At 36.3% G+C, this 16,498-nt stretch overlaps 3 protein-coding genes across 3 annotated transcripts in view; all 3 read right to left on the bottom strand.

Annotated features, from left to right (window-relative positions):
- The window catches only part of LOC142349901 (endoplasmic reticulum-Golgi intermediate compartment protein 3-like), a 448,624-nt gene that overhangs the window by 99,707 nt on the left and 332,419 nt on the right, over positions 1–16,498 (bottom strand). The window lies entirely within an intron of this gene.
- Positions 1–16,498, bottom strand: part of LOC142349903 (uncharacterized) — a 471,688-nt gene that overhangs the window by 122,779 nt on the left and 332,411 nt on the right. The gene's annotated exons all lie outside the window — the stretch shown is intronic.
- Positions 1–16,498, bottom strand: part of LOC142349899 (eukaryotic translation initiation factor 2A-like) — an 87,044-nt gene that overhangs the window by 45,544 nt on the left and 25,002 nt on the right. The window contains exons 2-5 of the mRNA XM_075401745.1: positions 6,861–7,066; positions 6,441–6,598; positions 5,726–5,920; positions 5,241–5,460 (exon numbers count right to left, since the gene is read on the bottom strand). Coding sequence (XP_075257860.1) covers positions 5,241–5,460; positions 5,726–5,920; positions 6,441–6,598; positions 6,861–7,066 — 779 coding nt within the window. The remainder of the gene's footprint in view (positions 1–5,240; positions 5,461–5,725; positions 5,921–6,440; positions 6,599–6,860; positions 7,067–16,498) is intronic.

Genomic DNA, 16,498 nt, shown 5'->3' with positions numbered 1-16,498 from the left:
ATTGTCTTTAGCAATAAAAATCCCATCCAACTTGGTTAAAACAAAATGGACTGGAGGTATTGCAAAGCAAACAATTATTGCCAAACAACTCACACAAATACGACCATCGAAGATTAAAAATGGTGAAAACCTAAAGGATTGATAAATCGGAAAAATATTTCAATAGGTGAATACGGGAAATCGACCGAATTCAATGAACAAATATTTGAGTCCAAATCAATTCAACTTAATGTGTCAAATAAACCCAGGATAAAAATAAATCTCGCAAAAATGTACTAAAATTAGTAGAAAGACAACTCCTTTGATAATTAATAAATCCGAACCGATAATCAAAGAGACTGGAATTGGATGAGTTTGGCACAAACGCCGATAAAAACAACTAAAATTTGGCCCGAATCAAATATAATAAGTCAATAAAAATAAGGAAACAGTAGCATCTGAAATCTGAAGGCAGTAACGAACTAGAAACTTAACATTTCAAAATTGAAGTCAATAATAGTCCAATTTTTGATAGAATCCTAAGATATCATGCCACTGAGAAATATCAAAGCCCGAATCAAATATTTCAATAAAAACAAGGAAACAGTAGCATCTGAAATTTGAAGGCAGTAACAAACTAGAAACTTAACAGCTAAAAATTGAAGTCAATAATAGTCCAATTTTTGATAGAATCTTAAGAAATCATACCACTGAGAAATACCAAAGCCTGTTTCCCATTAACTGAAAAAACTCCAGCTAATCCTGTTAAAAAAATATAGTTGATTAGAAAAAATCAGTAAGAACTAGAAAATCGAGAGGGGGCAAGAATTCCAATAAAAAATCGACAAAAACTTATAAAATCAATTCAAACAGAATTATTTTAACAGAAGGGGCCAATGAAATATTTTGAACAATAATTGTTAATCATAAAACTGGTAAGATACTAAGAACTCTAGAAAAAGTTTTAAAACTCACTAAAAATTTTATAAACACAAACTAAGACAAAAACATGCTAAAATTGGTAAAATGTAAGCTATAAATGCTAATAAATGTGGATTCAATCAAATTGTGCATATGAATCATGGAAAAAGCTTGCGGACTAAAAAAATACAATTTGAGGCAAGGAAGTCCAAGCAAAACCAAACAATCTAAAATTCATCGAAAACCAAAAAGATACCCAACACATTACAGACTAACGTCGGACGAAATGCTCTCAAACGAACAGTTGGCTTCAGTAGTAACCAGCTGGGGCCTGGGGATACGATCATTAGAGGGGGCTAGCGGAATGCGGGCGAAGTCATGGGGCGGGGGTAAGGTGGAGATGGCTGGACGAGAGTAGTCGGGGGGGGGGGGGGGGGGGACTTAGGGGTCAGACTTTTGAGATTTAAGAGCCGCCCTTCACATTCAATTGCCTCCTCAAAACAGTTTCGGTGAAACGCATACATGGACTAGTAAGGCTCTATTTGAGCTCCTCAGCCATTTGATTCCCTCCGATTGCTACTTGTTTATCCCGTTTTTAAGGACAAAAAGTCAAATGGGTCAAGCAAAAAATCTCAAAATAAAGACTGCAGGACTAAAATAATTCCTGCAAAAATCGTTTGAGAGCAACCCCTTAATACGATACCAACCAAAGTTTAAACAATATTTGTTATAAAATGCCACACGAGAGCCGAAGAATTTTTATTGAGCTTCTTTTTACAACATTAATAATCTCTCCAGAATAAAGCAGTCTGAAAAAAGACACATATTTTTTCGACTATCAATTTTGTTCATCAAGACATCAAAATCAAACATTATTCACAAATGCATTGACTTTTACGTGTTTCACTTACGAATCAAGCAGGATCTTAATTAACTACCCTCAATTTCGCTCGTATTATTTAAAAAATCGATAACAACCAATACTGACTTCTGATTAACAAATTTATTATTGCGGTAACTGCCTGCTTCAGATTAAATTTCGCGTAGTTTATCAAACGAAACAGTGAGCTGAGAAAGCATTGATAACAATCATACGGTTTGTAATTTTTGAATACGTAAACACGCATTAACAGGAAATTGAAAGCACTGGCAAGAATTAGTCAGAAACGACAGCAAGAAGTGCTGGGGGAGTCTGGGGTAAAACTTTATCGCCATTCCCACTGAAATATAGTCTTCCTCAACAGTTTCAATGAATCACATACTTACAGACTGGTAAAGCTCTAAGAGATACTCAGTGACTTAGATCGGTAGTACAAAAAAATGGAATTAAAATAACACGCATGACTGATATAACTGCTACAAACTTCGTTTGAGAGCAATTAACAATCACCGAGTTTTAAAAAAATGCTTAAAAAGAATCAAACTAAAATAAACCCAGTTGACTTGCCATTGTAGTTGGATCAGAAAACCTCCTATACCCGAGATGTTGAAAGTAAGGTGAAACGGAAAAATGAAGGAAAACAATGTAAAGAAACAAATAGCGCTAAATAATAGGCGTTGGAGATATCTCGGCTAACAAAAACTAGTGAGACGGAAGAGCGGGACGACTCTAGAAATTATTATCAAGAATTCAGCCAAAATTAATTAAAGTATTTCGGAGATTTTTTGCAGCTGATTCAGCCGCTTCCAGATATAACCTATAAAATCATAATTCTGCGAAAAAAAAACAAAACCTCATTGATCCGTTTAAAGCTAAGCTATGTAAACTTAGTGGAAAAAAACGTTTTCAACTTTTTGTTCGGTGAGACAGTAAAGAACTATTCGTCAAAAAATTAGTATTTAGTATGGCTATAAGAATTTATAACATAACCGACTAACGTCGGGCGAATTGCTCTCAAACGACCGGCGAGCGGTTGGCTTCGTCAGTATCTAGCCAATGTTTAGTGAGGATAGATTTCGTTTGATTGAAGGGGCTTGCGATTAGGGTAATAGACGATGACCTCACGCCATATAACAGCCGCTGAAGTGCGGCATCAACAAAAGAATTAAGGAGAGAGAAAGAGATTAAACGTGAGCGAGAAGAAGGAAAGAAACGCCAGCCAACACAGAGAGAGCGAGAGAGAGAGAGAGCTAGGAATTTTTTCCATGATGATATTCCACTCTACAACTTCAAGTTTTCTAAACTTGTTAGTAACTAAATCATATAGAAAAAAACTGAAAGTGCAAAATTCCAAAGAAAAGTTTCCACAATTCGCAGTAAAGAGAATGTTCCAAAACATTTTTTGTCTCTGAATTTTTGTCATGTAATCCATCTGCAAGACTTGAAAAGCTTCGTTGGCCAGTAATGATCGTTAAACACAGAAAAGGACAAAAATATTCAAAAAATTTTAAAACAATTGCAAATTTTAACAAAATCGTGCTAAAACTCGTGATAATAATATCTTTAGAACACCATTCCATTGTCTCAAAAGACTATCTAGTATGCCTATTTCAAGGCTTAAACAGTTTCATTGGCTCATAAGATCCATACACTTGGAAAATGATAAATTTTCAAAAAATTTTCAAATTAAAATTTATCAAAAAATTTCTAAAACTCGAGTCATTAGAATAATGATAACCATTCCATTAAATCTAGAAACTAAACAGCAGCTGAGTATCAAACCTCGAAGGAGGCTTCTTGGCTTTTGAGGCCAGAAAAACCTCAAAAAAAAGATAATTTCAAAAAAACATGAAGATTGCTGAAAATTTTTCAAAAAATGCTAAAACTCGTTAAAAGTTAAAATCTTTAAAAATTCTCCAAACTATACAATAACCTGTTATTAAAATGTAAAGGAGGTTCCTTGGCTCTTGAGGGTAGATCAACCTATAAAATGACAAAAATAAATCGATAAAATTGTGATATTAAAAAGTTGAAAACCATTCCATTACCACTAAAACTATGCAACCAAATATTATCAAAACCTTAAGCAGATTTTCTGAACCCTGAGGCTAAAAAATCTTGAATAATGACAATAAAATGTTAAAAAAAAATTAAAATGCTATTTTTTTCAAAAAAAAAATGATAAATTTCGTGATGTTAAAATCTTGAAAAAAAATTCCATTACGTCTAGAAACAATACAGTAACCTATCATCAAACCCTAGAGGAGGCTCCTTGTCTCTTGAAGCTGGATAAACCTAAAAAACGACAAAAATTTTCAAAAACCTTGAAAAAATTTGCAAGTTTTTCCAAAAAAAATTGCAAAAAATTTGCGAAGTTGAAATGTTGAAACCATTCTATTACCACTGGAAACTGTGCAGTAACCTATTATCAAACCATAGAGTGAGTACTTTGACATCTAGGGTTGATATAACTCAAAAATTTGGCAAAAGTTTTACAAAAATGACAAAAATTTGCAAAAAGATTGAAAAAAATGAAAATTTGTATAAATTTGCTTGTTTTTAGCGACCGGTTGTTCGTCAGTAACTAGACATGCGGTCGGGGGTGCTGATGGGGGTGGCAACAGTCGGGCGGGTCAACAGCGCGGTGGGGGGTGGGGGGCAATAGTGGGGGGGCGTCTTCAACCTCTAAGAACCGCTCTTCACAATAATTGTAAGTCTCCAAAACAGTTTGAGCTGAAACAGAGCTGAAAGGCTCTAAGAGCACTTAATGCCCGCTGGGCGCTACCTGTTTATCCCGTTTTTGAGGACGAAAAGTCAAAAGCGTCAGACGAAAAATCGGTCAAGCGAAAAATCGCATAAAAAAGACCAACAGGACTAATATAATTGCTACAAACTTCGTTTGAGAGCAATTAAACATTCTAAACCAAAGACAGCATTAATAAATAGGAAAATAAAAATTTATAGAGCATTGATTTTTTTTCGAAAACTGGCACACCGTAAAATTTCTTTGCTTTTCACTACAATTCATTTGATCCCGTCATATCATTTCACTCTATGATATTAAACCCCGCAAAGTTCTCAACCCAAAAACCGGAAACTCCACCCAAACCGTGCGTATTCCTAATCATCTAAGAAAATTCAAATTCAATTTAATTGTACCAATTTATAATTAAAATCGAGGAGAAATAACCTGGTGACAAAAAATTGGGGTTGAATGACAGCGCATTAAACAAGAGAGGGTGAAGCTGTGAGACTCCGTGCACTTTATAGACTGAACACGCTCCAAATATAACAATCTTGGGTACTATTGCTTTAAGTACGGTCTCGTTGGACTCTCGACCAACTGAACAAAATAACGCGGCACTAATACGCTCCAAAATTTTCGATTGTAAAAACGACAATGAAATCAATAACTCTCGCTATTGCTACGCAGCTACTACAAAAAATTCGACATACTTACGCCCATAAACAACGCAGAACTCATTTTTGTTGGGATCCCAGCAAATATCATACATAGGTCCGGGTTTGTTCAACTCCACCACTCCAGAGGAACCATCAGTGGACACATAGAAAAGCATGGTCTCGCCATAATACGCTTTTCCACTCTGATCCACCTCAGTCATACTCTTCACAATCAGAGCAGTACCATTACTGTTCCAGTGCAACGTTGCCTTGTCTGCCTAAAGCATACTTAGATTTACAAAATTCTATCTTTAATTTCTATCCACAAAAAGTAACGCGCCGCGTTCATTAAAAAACCGTAAGTCTTAAACACTGCTGTACGCATGAACAGCCGAGTAGAAAACCGTGGCTTAAATGCGAGGCATTGATTTTAATTTTACTTGAAAATTTACTCCAATCAAACATCCGATTCCCACTTCACACCAAGATATGATGTACCTTTTCACTTCGTCTAATTTGATTTAATGAAAGTTGTTTTGGTACCTTGAAGAAACTTTTGGACGATAGGGCAGCATATTGGTCCAGGTCAGGGTACCTCAGAATCTTGACCACACTTGGAGTGCCCTTTTTGGAGCCAGTGATATAGACTGCCACGTGATTGGGTGCAGTGGGAAACATCTGGACCAGCGCCAGACCCGGAATGTGGAGCTTATGCTTGGGCTGTGTGAAATCCCCATCCTGACAAAAATATTATGACTTAAAAATTTAACTGTCCAAAATTAAGACTTTCGCAAGTAGAAAAATGAGATGTAAGCAATCGTTAAACATTGGTGAAAAAACATTCTAAGAACACCAACCAACAGTATACTATCGATACTCGGCGGGAAGAACTCTCAGCCAATAGTCGACTGAGTTCACTATTTTTCATGCGTTTAAGGTATTTAACGTTTCACTTTCTATGAACAACCGTAAGTATCGAAATTCTTAATTCATTGCCTTTGTAAAAACTCAACTGTTATGCAACCAATTAAATGTTTTGAAAAATTCAGCTGCTATAAATGCTCATCAGCTTCATATCTTAAGTCCTTTACATGATCTTTGATGATGATTTCGTTTATATTTCGTCTAAGGCTCTCTTATTAAATTGATTTTCCTAACTTGACTCCGATTATCTTTCCTGTGTGATTTTCACTGAGGCACCTCAGTCCAAGACGTGTCTATTTGTTATTGGGTGTGGAGCGATGACGGTGAATCTGACCTGATAGAAGACTGCATGTTCCTTGTAGAATCGGCAGCAGATCCTCTCGTCCTGTGAAAACTGTGGCTGCCAGTTAGCTGAGGTGCTTTGTGTGAAAGTGGCCACTACCCTTTGAGACAGGAAAGAGTAAATGCAGATGTTGTCTTTGTTCCCATTTGCTGAAACAACTCAACATTAATACAACTTTTCTAAACCTATTTCAGAGATAACTTAAAAATTGACACAATCTTTGCCGCGCGCCGATTATCACGTTGCAAGCATATTTGCAATCGGAATGCGTAAAAAGTATTCCCTAAAAATAAACAAAGTTTAACCCGCGAAAAGAAAACCATAACTATAAGGTCATAAATATACGATTTTTCCCAGTAACACGCTCACATGGATGTAATAAAACGGGGATAAAATTGTTGGTTGGCTCACCATTACTAAATGGCTCGAAAGTACAAATGTAGGTATTTCTGGGCGAGAACTGGATGCTGGTGACTCTGGCCCTGTTGACTTGGAAGAGAGGGGCAAAGTTATTGTTCACATTCATCACCACTAAGTACTCTGAGTTGCACCAGGCCAGGTATTTCCCCTCCCCACTCCAAGCGAACACTTGATTTGTGTTCTTCTGTTGCAGAGTGCTGCAAAAGCAAGTGAACATAACACAAAGTTTACAGCATCTCCTGCAAAAGAACAAGAGCATATTTCTTCCTAACCCCCCACCCACGCTTCGGAGGAACAAAACTTTCAACCCGGTAATGAGGGATATATGGTGGAGGGGGGGGGGGGGGGGGGGGCGATCTGCACAACAGGGCGTGCAAGATTTTAGTTGGAGGGTTTTTGAATTTCGTTTTTTTTTCTCGAAGAGTTATCCAGGTTTTAGGTTTCTGAAACATTATTTTTCTAATTTCTTTTTTAAAAAATAACTGTCACGCCCCTATTTCGTTCCTTATAGTTACGTGATGATTTTCCTTTAAATATCCATAAATAAGTGCTATAATTTAGTTCATATTCAGTTAGTTTCAAGGCCATATATAGCAAGTATTTCCATCTAGGCCTGTAACCCCTAATTTGTTTATGTTTATGAAAAACAACCGCAGATTGACAGTTTTACTAGCAAACACTTCAAGTGCCTAAAAGCCTCAATATTTACTTTTTTGAGTTTCTTGATGATAAATTCACATAATCAGTAAATAACTTCATGAGAGATTATGTACTTGGTGAAGTAATTATTCTGATGAAGTAGGTGCTAATACGGAATTGTATATGTACTGAACAAACACCAAGAGACGTACAAAAGCCGGAAATTGCCCAACTTGTAAATCAGTAAATATTCGCGAAGGACCAATACAACTGAAGGCACAGTCCTGCGGAACCCACTATCAGGAGAACACCGGAAAGCCAGCCTGACAATCAGTTGCCTAACATCTCATAAAAACTGGATAAAACTTGAGAAACTTCTTGTTAAAATTATTAAACAATTCTTGCTAAAATAATTAAAGATTGAACTGGAAATTCTCTTGAAAAACCTCCAAGTTTGATAAACTAAGTTACAGAAGAAATAGCGACTAACTTAACACTAAAATGCAAGGCAAACTATTGGATATATCACGCATCTGAACCGCTCAATAAAAGGCTATTACTAGCTAATTTTATTCAAAATATATCTGCTAAAAACCGCACTGTGAAACACCAAATAAGTCCTTGTAAAATGCCAATTATCCGAGTTAATTACTCCTAATATAAACCTCAATAACACCACGAGGAACACTATAAAAATCAGTGCGTAACATGTTGACAGGAGTTATTAACTGTTTCCCAGTTTAACGGACCGAAATTCTGAATAATTCTTTGATAAATTTGACATTTCTTTTCTTTTGACACTTTCTTTATCTTCTTCTACTTCATTACCTTAAGAGACTCCAATCATCCAGACCAGCATCCAACACTTCCTTTCCGAGCAAGGCGATAATGCAGAAAGCAGTAACAAAGGAAAGAATGGGTGGAAATAGTGGTTGTGTCTACGTGGTCTAATTGTAACAACAATCCAAAAGTGTTTGAGTGAACAATAACTGGAACAAACTCAACCACAGCCACCACAACGGACAAAAACAACACAGGGTATTTGCAAACGAGGATATTGTGAGTAAATGAATTTGTAAAATTAATTTTGGTGCTTTATTTATGTCAATTTATAAAGAACAAATTCTCCCCGCTATTAATAATTGTCGCGCTTCCCCCAATTTTGTTGAACATATCGAAGGCAATAACATCAACTACACCCATAACAGCAATAAAACACAACCTCAGATAGTAAGCGCTTTTTCCTCTTCAGCTTATAAATCCATCGTTATTTATGTGCTAGATAAAGATGATAAACGTGTTGCAATTTATTGGACCGCAAAAAGTCTAAATCAAAAAGCTCGCAAATTTGGCCTTATTCGTAACAAACTTCAATCTGACAGAGATAATAACCTTGACAACATCATTACTGATTATCAGATAACATCAGAATAAGCTAAATTACTGAAACCATCACTTAAATATTAACTAAAAGAGGGCAAAACAAAATTAAACAAAATAAAACAATTATATTCTATTTCCCCGCCCAGCTCCGGAGGTTAATGAATCAAACAGTGACTTCGGTCAATTATGCTGTTGCCTATCTGAGTGCAGCTTCCACAAGGCCTGTGCGGTCGTGGTCCCCACGAATTTTCCTAGACTAAGGGGCACTCTTTAGAGGTGAGACTTCGGCGGCCCATACGGCTTCAACGATATAAGTCTAACGATTCGACCGGAGCTTTAGGAATAGGTTTATAAGTAGCCCATCTTTATTATTTTCTGAACGAATGGTTTCAGAAGTTTTCCTTTCTGATATTCTTGTGCTACTCACTTAACTGTTTTCATCTCTTAAAAACCCTTAATCTCTCCATTAAGTTAAGTTAAGTGTGCTATTTAATACTTTAGAACGAAAGTAAGACTGATTGAACGAAAAGTATATAATCTAATCGGGTAAAAAGCAAAATGGCACACGCGAAGATCAACATCACGCCTTTTTCCGGATCAGAAACGGACAATTTTAACGAGTTTGAACAACTAATAACAGGTGCAATCGGAGTTGCACCAATCGCAAACGCGCAACAAGCGAACTTTCTGCAATTACATTTAAAAGGAGACGCTTTACGATACTTCTTAACCCTACCAGAGGCTACCAGACTAGTTTTTGAAGACAGTATAACAGCTCTAAGACACAGATTCACACAGGATGACTTGAGAGAGATCAGATTTATAAAGTTAGAGAATCAAAAGTTTAATCCAAAAACAGACACTGTTAAAAATATCTTAGTAAAGTTAAGAACTGAAGCCAATAAAGCATATCCACCACCTGAAACAGTAGTAGCGCCAGCAGGAGCAGGTGACCCAGAAGCTCGTAGATTCGAAAGAGACAGCAGCAAGAGATTCTGCCCTTCAGATGTCAGAAAATCGAAAAAATGAGCAAATAAAGCGCTTCTTTATTAAGTCTATGCCAAACTGGCTTAAGCCTAAGCTCTTAGAAAGGCCAGAAACAGATACAATAGATCAGTTATGCACCTTAGCTAGCCAACAAATTGCAATTAGGGAGATGTGCAACAGAGAAGAGTACTTCGACGACGGGTTTAATGAAATAACGGAAACAAATACTGATAAAATGTTAAAAGCAATAACTACTATTTCAAATAATCAAAAAGAACTTGAGCAGAAACTTGAACAGAGAACAGCACCTAAAAATGAGCCATCAGAACAAGGCCCAGTAAACATTTTCACACCACATTACCCACAACAAGTCTACAAACAAAGTTCTAGACAAAATTTCCGCCCCCAATATCAAAATTATCGACCAAATTACCCTCAATATCAGCCTAATTATCGTCCAGTTCAGCATAACTATCGGCCCCAGCAACAGTATGCCCCTCGTGCTAATAATTACCGAGAGTTTAGACCACAATTTAATGCCCCTAGACCGTTTCATTATAACGAACAGCCACAAACTCGTAATTATTGGACCGAACCTTCAGACAGTCCCCCATTTGTTCATCCAGCTTATGTTAATAGACCAGTTTATCGGTTCCCAACAAAAAATACCCCTCAAAACCTTCTTAGACAGGGTATAGTTTACGATAGTCCAGCACAAGACCGATATGGTATGCAAAAAGCAAAAGAATTTAGTCGTGCTGGTGCACTCCAAAGTAGAAATATGAGAGGTATGAATTTCCCATTTAATCAACAAAAAAACTAATAAAGCCACCCAACTTTAAAAAACAAAATAAAAATTATAAAAACTCAGTTAACCATTATAACGAAAGCACGTCTAGTCCTAGTTTAGATAAAGTAATAGAGCCAGTTTAAAATAAAAGTAACAAAAAGCGTAGAAAACGCAAAAGTAATAATAATAAATGTAAAGTGAATAAATCTGTGCAACTCCCAACACAAGTACCTAAATCCACACCAAAGCCAACACCACATGTTCAGCAATTATTTAGCATTGTCCCACTTTTAGGCAGAACATTGTCCTATGTTAAGTTGAATTTAATGGAGAATTAGACAGACGCGCACTAGTTGATACAGGAGCATTTGCAAATGTGATAAGTCGTGAGTTTTACAAGGAACTAATTAACACAAATATCAATTCAATAACAGAAATAGACAAGTCAGATCTAGATAAAGTTAAAATGGCAAACGGCAATATAGTTAAAATTGATAAAGCAATTAAAATTACATTTAAATTGGGCACACAAACATTTACAGAAGATTTCCTTGTTTTAATTGTCACAACTCCTGTAATATTAGGCAACCCATTCTTCGTTAAACACAAAGTTAGCATCTGCCCAGGACAAAGTTACATTAAATTCCCTGATCAAACATTACAAATAAATGAAATAAAGCCAGAAAAGCAACCTAGAAGAGTGGTAAAATGCAAAAAATTTGGAGTTTATACACAGAAAAAGCAAGTGTTACAGCCGAGTCAACAAGCAGTATTAGAATGTAAGCTCTATGATAAACTAGAATCATTCACTGACCTTTGTGGAGTAATAATTCCAAACGAAATCTTTGAAAAAGATAGTGAAGTAATATTAACATCATCTCTAAGTAAAGTTGCTGAAAATAACATTCTCTACATCTATGTCCTGAACATTACTGACCACCCAATTACCATAAATAAAGACGAAGAAATAGCCAAATTCTCATTCTTAACATCAGACCAAGCAGAAAAGTTGTTAGAAGTAGATCCTCAATTAATAAATGTTGCAAAAATGAGCGAAAATTACTTAACAGAAATAAATCAATTAATTCAAGTTACAGACACCCCGAAAAGAAAATCTCAACCAGCGAAACCAGCGCCAGAATATGAAAAACTATGGTTCCCAACGCCTGAAACGTGCCCAGATCCGACAAATTTGTCGCCCTTGCAGAGAGATGTCTATGAGCAACTGCTAAAACTGCAAGAAATGGAGAAATTAGATCCAAAGGGTAATAATCAGGATAAAATAACCTTTTTGAGCAAGTTTCCGTGGGAAAAATCAGCCCTCAATGATGAGCAAAAAGCAGTAGTAGGTGAACTACTAGTTGAATTCAGTGATATCTTTGCGAAACACAGATTTGACGTTGGATATAATACATATTTAAAAATAAAGTTAACTCCAGAAAGAAGCATACCAACTTACGAACAAGGCCCTCCAACGCCCTTCCATTTAAGAAATGAGTTACAAATAGAGCTCGCACTAATGCATTATTACGGACTGATAACAACTTTGTCTCAATCAAGATATAGTAGTCCACTTTTCGCACAACGAAAGAATTCAGGAAGACTTAGACTATTAATTGACTTGAGAAAAGTAAACCACTTGCTGAAAAATGACTACGTAAATACGAATTTCCCGATTTCAAACATGAGCGACGCAATAAATTACTTTGCTGGAAAAAAATTGTTCACAAAACTTGACTGTTCTCAAGCATATCATTGCGTGCAAATGGCAGACGATGTATCAGTGCAACTGCCAGCATTTAACTTTGCTTCGAGAACTTATGCATATAAATGTCTTGCACAAGGATTGAATAAGTCAGTAACAGGAGTTAGTTCCTCTATTAGACATTACTTGGACCCATGCTTAGCATCAGGAAATTGTACCCAGTTTATGGATGATATCGGAAATGCAGTAACAAATTTTGAACAATTGGTACCTTCTTTACGAGAAATCTTTACATGTATACGTCAATCGGGACTGAAACTGTCGCCCGAAAATTGTGAAATAGCAACCGATACAATAAAATTCCTTGGAAATAACATCAGTGCAGAAGGAATATCACCAGAAAAATCAAAAATAACGAAATTTCTTGATAAATTTAAAATGCCGAAAACAACAAAGCAAGTAAAACGACTAATTGGCTTCACGCAATTCTTCCGTAATTACATACCTAATCTAGGTGAGAAACTAATGTCCTCTTACAAGCTCCTGAAGAAGGATGCAGTAATAGAAACCACAGAAGAACATGTAAAAGCATTAGAAGTAATAAAAAAGGATCTAATGGAAGCAACGAATGTAACTTTGCGATTGCCAAAACCAGGGCTACAGTATGTAATTCTTTGTGACGCTAGTTACCACGGTGCAGGTTTTGTACTAATGGTGGAAGACTACGTAAATGAAACAGGAAAGAAAGAAAAGAAAACATACGCTCCCGTTTCGTTTGGATCGCATTTGTTTAATGCCACACAATTTAAGTTCTCAATATACTACAAAGAGTTCCTAGCTTTGTACTACGCGCTGGACTACTTTTCACACTACATTTGGGGATCAAGTAAACAAGTAATTATACTCACTGACAACAAAAGCCTCACACAATTCTTTCAGTCAAAAGTAATACCACCATCACTCTGGAATTGTTTAGACAGAATACTCGCATTTAACATAGTAATTGCTCACATTCCTGGACGCGCTAATTACGCAGCGGATTTTCTCTCCCGAATGGAGAATGACAAAACAGCAACAATGTCTTTAAAGTTAACAGACAGAATTCCAGTTAAAGAAATAGAAATTGACACAGAAGCACAAAACCCTGATGTAGAACTAAATGTGTTATTTGATACTGAAGGCCTCGGTGACGAAATAAACGAAGACGAAGTTAACTTTCTTAAAAAACTAGGAGTTTATGAGGATTACAAAAAACGACAAAATAATGTTCCAATTACAGAAATTCAAGGGCTATTAAAACTTAAACGAAAACACGAAATAAATTCAATTGAGTACCCAAATCCATTAGATGAGTTCCCAGACCTTACAGACAACTTAATTAGCCTTAACTTAGCAGATGAGCAGCAAAAAGATGCAGATATTAGAATAGTAATAAGCTGGATTCAACAAAACAATCAACAACCAGACTTAAAGTATGCTACAACCAACTTAAAAAAGTATCAAAAACATTTAAATAGATTAATTCTTGAAGGGAATGTCTTATACCGGAATTTTTATGATGATACTGGAAATGTACTTCATAAACAATTCTGTGTACCTAAACATTTGTGGAAAGAGACTATATATAGGCTCCATAATTCACAAACAGCAGGTCACTTAGGTATCAAAGCAACAATTCAGGAATTTAGAAAGCGATTTTATTATCCAGGCTTCACCGAACATTTCATTAGCTTCATCAAAAACTGCCTTACTTGTCTCCAATTGAACAGAGTACCAAAAAGCCATATTACAGCAAAGTTACAACCAGTTAGTTCTCTACAATCATATCCAGGAGATATGCTACAAATCGATTTAGTAGGCCCCCTAAAGTCATCACAATATAAGTATGTTCTGAGTGGAATAGATGTTTTCACAAAGTACCTATTCGCAGTTCCATTAACAAATGGATATGCTGATACAGTAGCTAAAGAATTAGTAAAGGTGTTCTTCCAACATAGCTACATTCCTCAAACAATACTTAGTGACTTAGGAACCAATTTTACTTCTGAATTAATGTCAGAATTAGCAAGTTTATTAGAAGTAAAGTTAAAACATGCCTCACTAAAGCACCCTCAAACTATTGGAGCAGTAGAACGATCTCACGGACCACTGAAACGAATATTAAAACTCAATACTGAGGAACAATGGAAAGACTGGCACAAAAATGTTCCTCTTTACAACTTTTATTCATAATACGTCATACCATTCAGCGACAAATTGTTGTCCTTCAACTTTATTCCATGGCAGAGAACCCATAAAACCCCTCGACATTAGGTTCTCCAGAAAAGTAATGGATGCAGTAGCAGTAAACTCTGACTTTGTAAATGAACTGCAAGACGCCATGATGCAAAAGTTTGGAGAAAACAAAGAAAAACTGACGACCGCATACTTGAAGTACAAGAAGTATTATGATCAAAAAGCATCAGCAAAACCAATTCCAGAAAAATCATTCTGTTTACTTTTAAACCCTAAGCTATTAGAAGAATCAACAGTAATAGCTTCCCAAGTTCAGAAATGGCTACCGCTATATAAAGTGGAAAAAGTCCTTACTGATTCTAATTACATCATTCGAAAAGTAAATACGAACTACACCCAATGTGTTCATCGCATCAGATTGAAGCCAATTAATCCAAGTGAAACTCCTGAAGATCTCGAAGTTATCAACCCGGCAAACTTTCAACCTGATCCATCTAGAAGACAACACATGGAGCCAGAGCTTTTTGATAAACACATTCCAGATCTGATAAATGAACAAGAAAAGGAAATAAAACAAGCTACAAAAGAGAAACAAGATCCAGTCAGAGTGACCATAAATGTTCCCCTATGTGGACCATTAGCAGGACCAGCACCTCCAGCAGCCCCACCGGCCCCACCAAGGGTAGTAGCACCAGCAGTTAGACCGCGAACTGCCCCAGTTCATCTTCCAGTATTTGACTCCTCAAGTTCAGATGAAGCAATTCCAAATCTTTTTGACAAAAATAGTAGTTCAGACAAAAATTTAGCTGACCTAAATCTGTATGCAGAACAAATTGCCCGAATACCAGTTAATCCGTTAATTGCTGACGAAATTAGACATCAAGAACCAGAAGTTCGTGTTCCTCTTGTATCATCTTCATCAGATGATGAAATGTTCCTACCAGCTCAACAGCCTCGCCCGTCAATAGAACCATTCGATAGTGACTCGCCTCCAGAAACACATGAAGAACAATTTGCGTTAACTGATAGAAAATTAAGAGCCCGACCTTATCACCCTAAACGACAACCAGAAAAAAGTGCTTTCAAATCACCAAAATACCAACAGAAGAAAAATGTCCAAGGATTTAAAATAACTAGACAAATATGGTTACACGATGAAGATAGAACAAACCCTTACCTAACCAACCAAGTTAGAAGATCAGGCAGTCCTAGACCAAAAAACGCAAGTGCCAGACTGGAACATGAAGAAAAACGTGAAGCAATAAAAGCATCAGCACAAGCAGCACAACAGTCAAATACACCAAGTAGAGAGACAAAACTAGATCAAGTTAGAGCAAGTATAGCAAAATATTCAGGGAAAAAGCCAATCAGTTCAGCAAACAAACCAGTAACTAGATCTCAATCGAAAAAATCTTCACCAGGCTCATCTAATCAAACTTTAAACCATTTTAGTCAAGAAACAAATGCAACATATCTAAGTTCTCCAACAGAAATCTTATATTCACCATACTCTTTTGTACACTGTATATCAGCAGACCTTGCAATGGCAAAGGGATTAGCCCGACAAGTCAAAAGCTGGTACCCAGCAGCCCCAAGTGCAATTAGACTTAGATATCCACCTGATATTGGCTCAGTTTTAATTTACTTCGACCCCATTTCTGAACGTTATATCTTCAGTTTAGTTACCAAGTTTAGATACTACCACAAACCCACATACGAATCCGTATTAGCAAGTCTCTATGAACTGAGAGAAATAGTAATAGATGCAGGAATTTCACACTTAAGTCTTCCAAAACTCGCCAGTGGCTATGATAAATTGGATTTTAACATCATTTTTGAGCTTATATGTCAAGTCTTCGACCCTCTACCCATAAACATCTATATCCATTA

The sequence above is a fragment of the Convolutriloba macropyga genome, chromosome 11 (assembly GCF_964194025.1).
Source record: "Convolutriloba macropyga chromosome 11, txConMacr16.3, whole genome shotgun sequence".
Classification (NCBI taxonomy): Eukaryota; Metazoa; Xenacoelomorpha; order Acoela; family Convolutidae; genus Convolutriloba; species Convolutriloba macropyga.
This window is presented reverse-complemented; position numbering and strand designations above follow the sequence as displayed.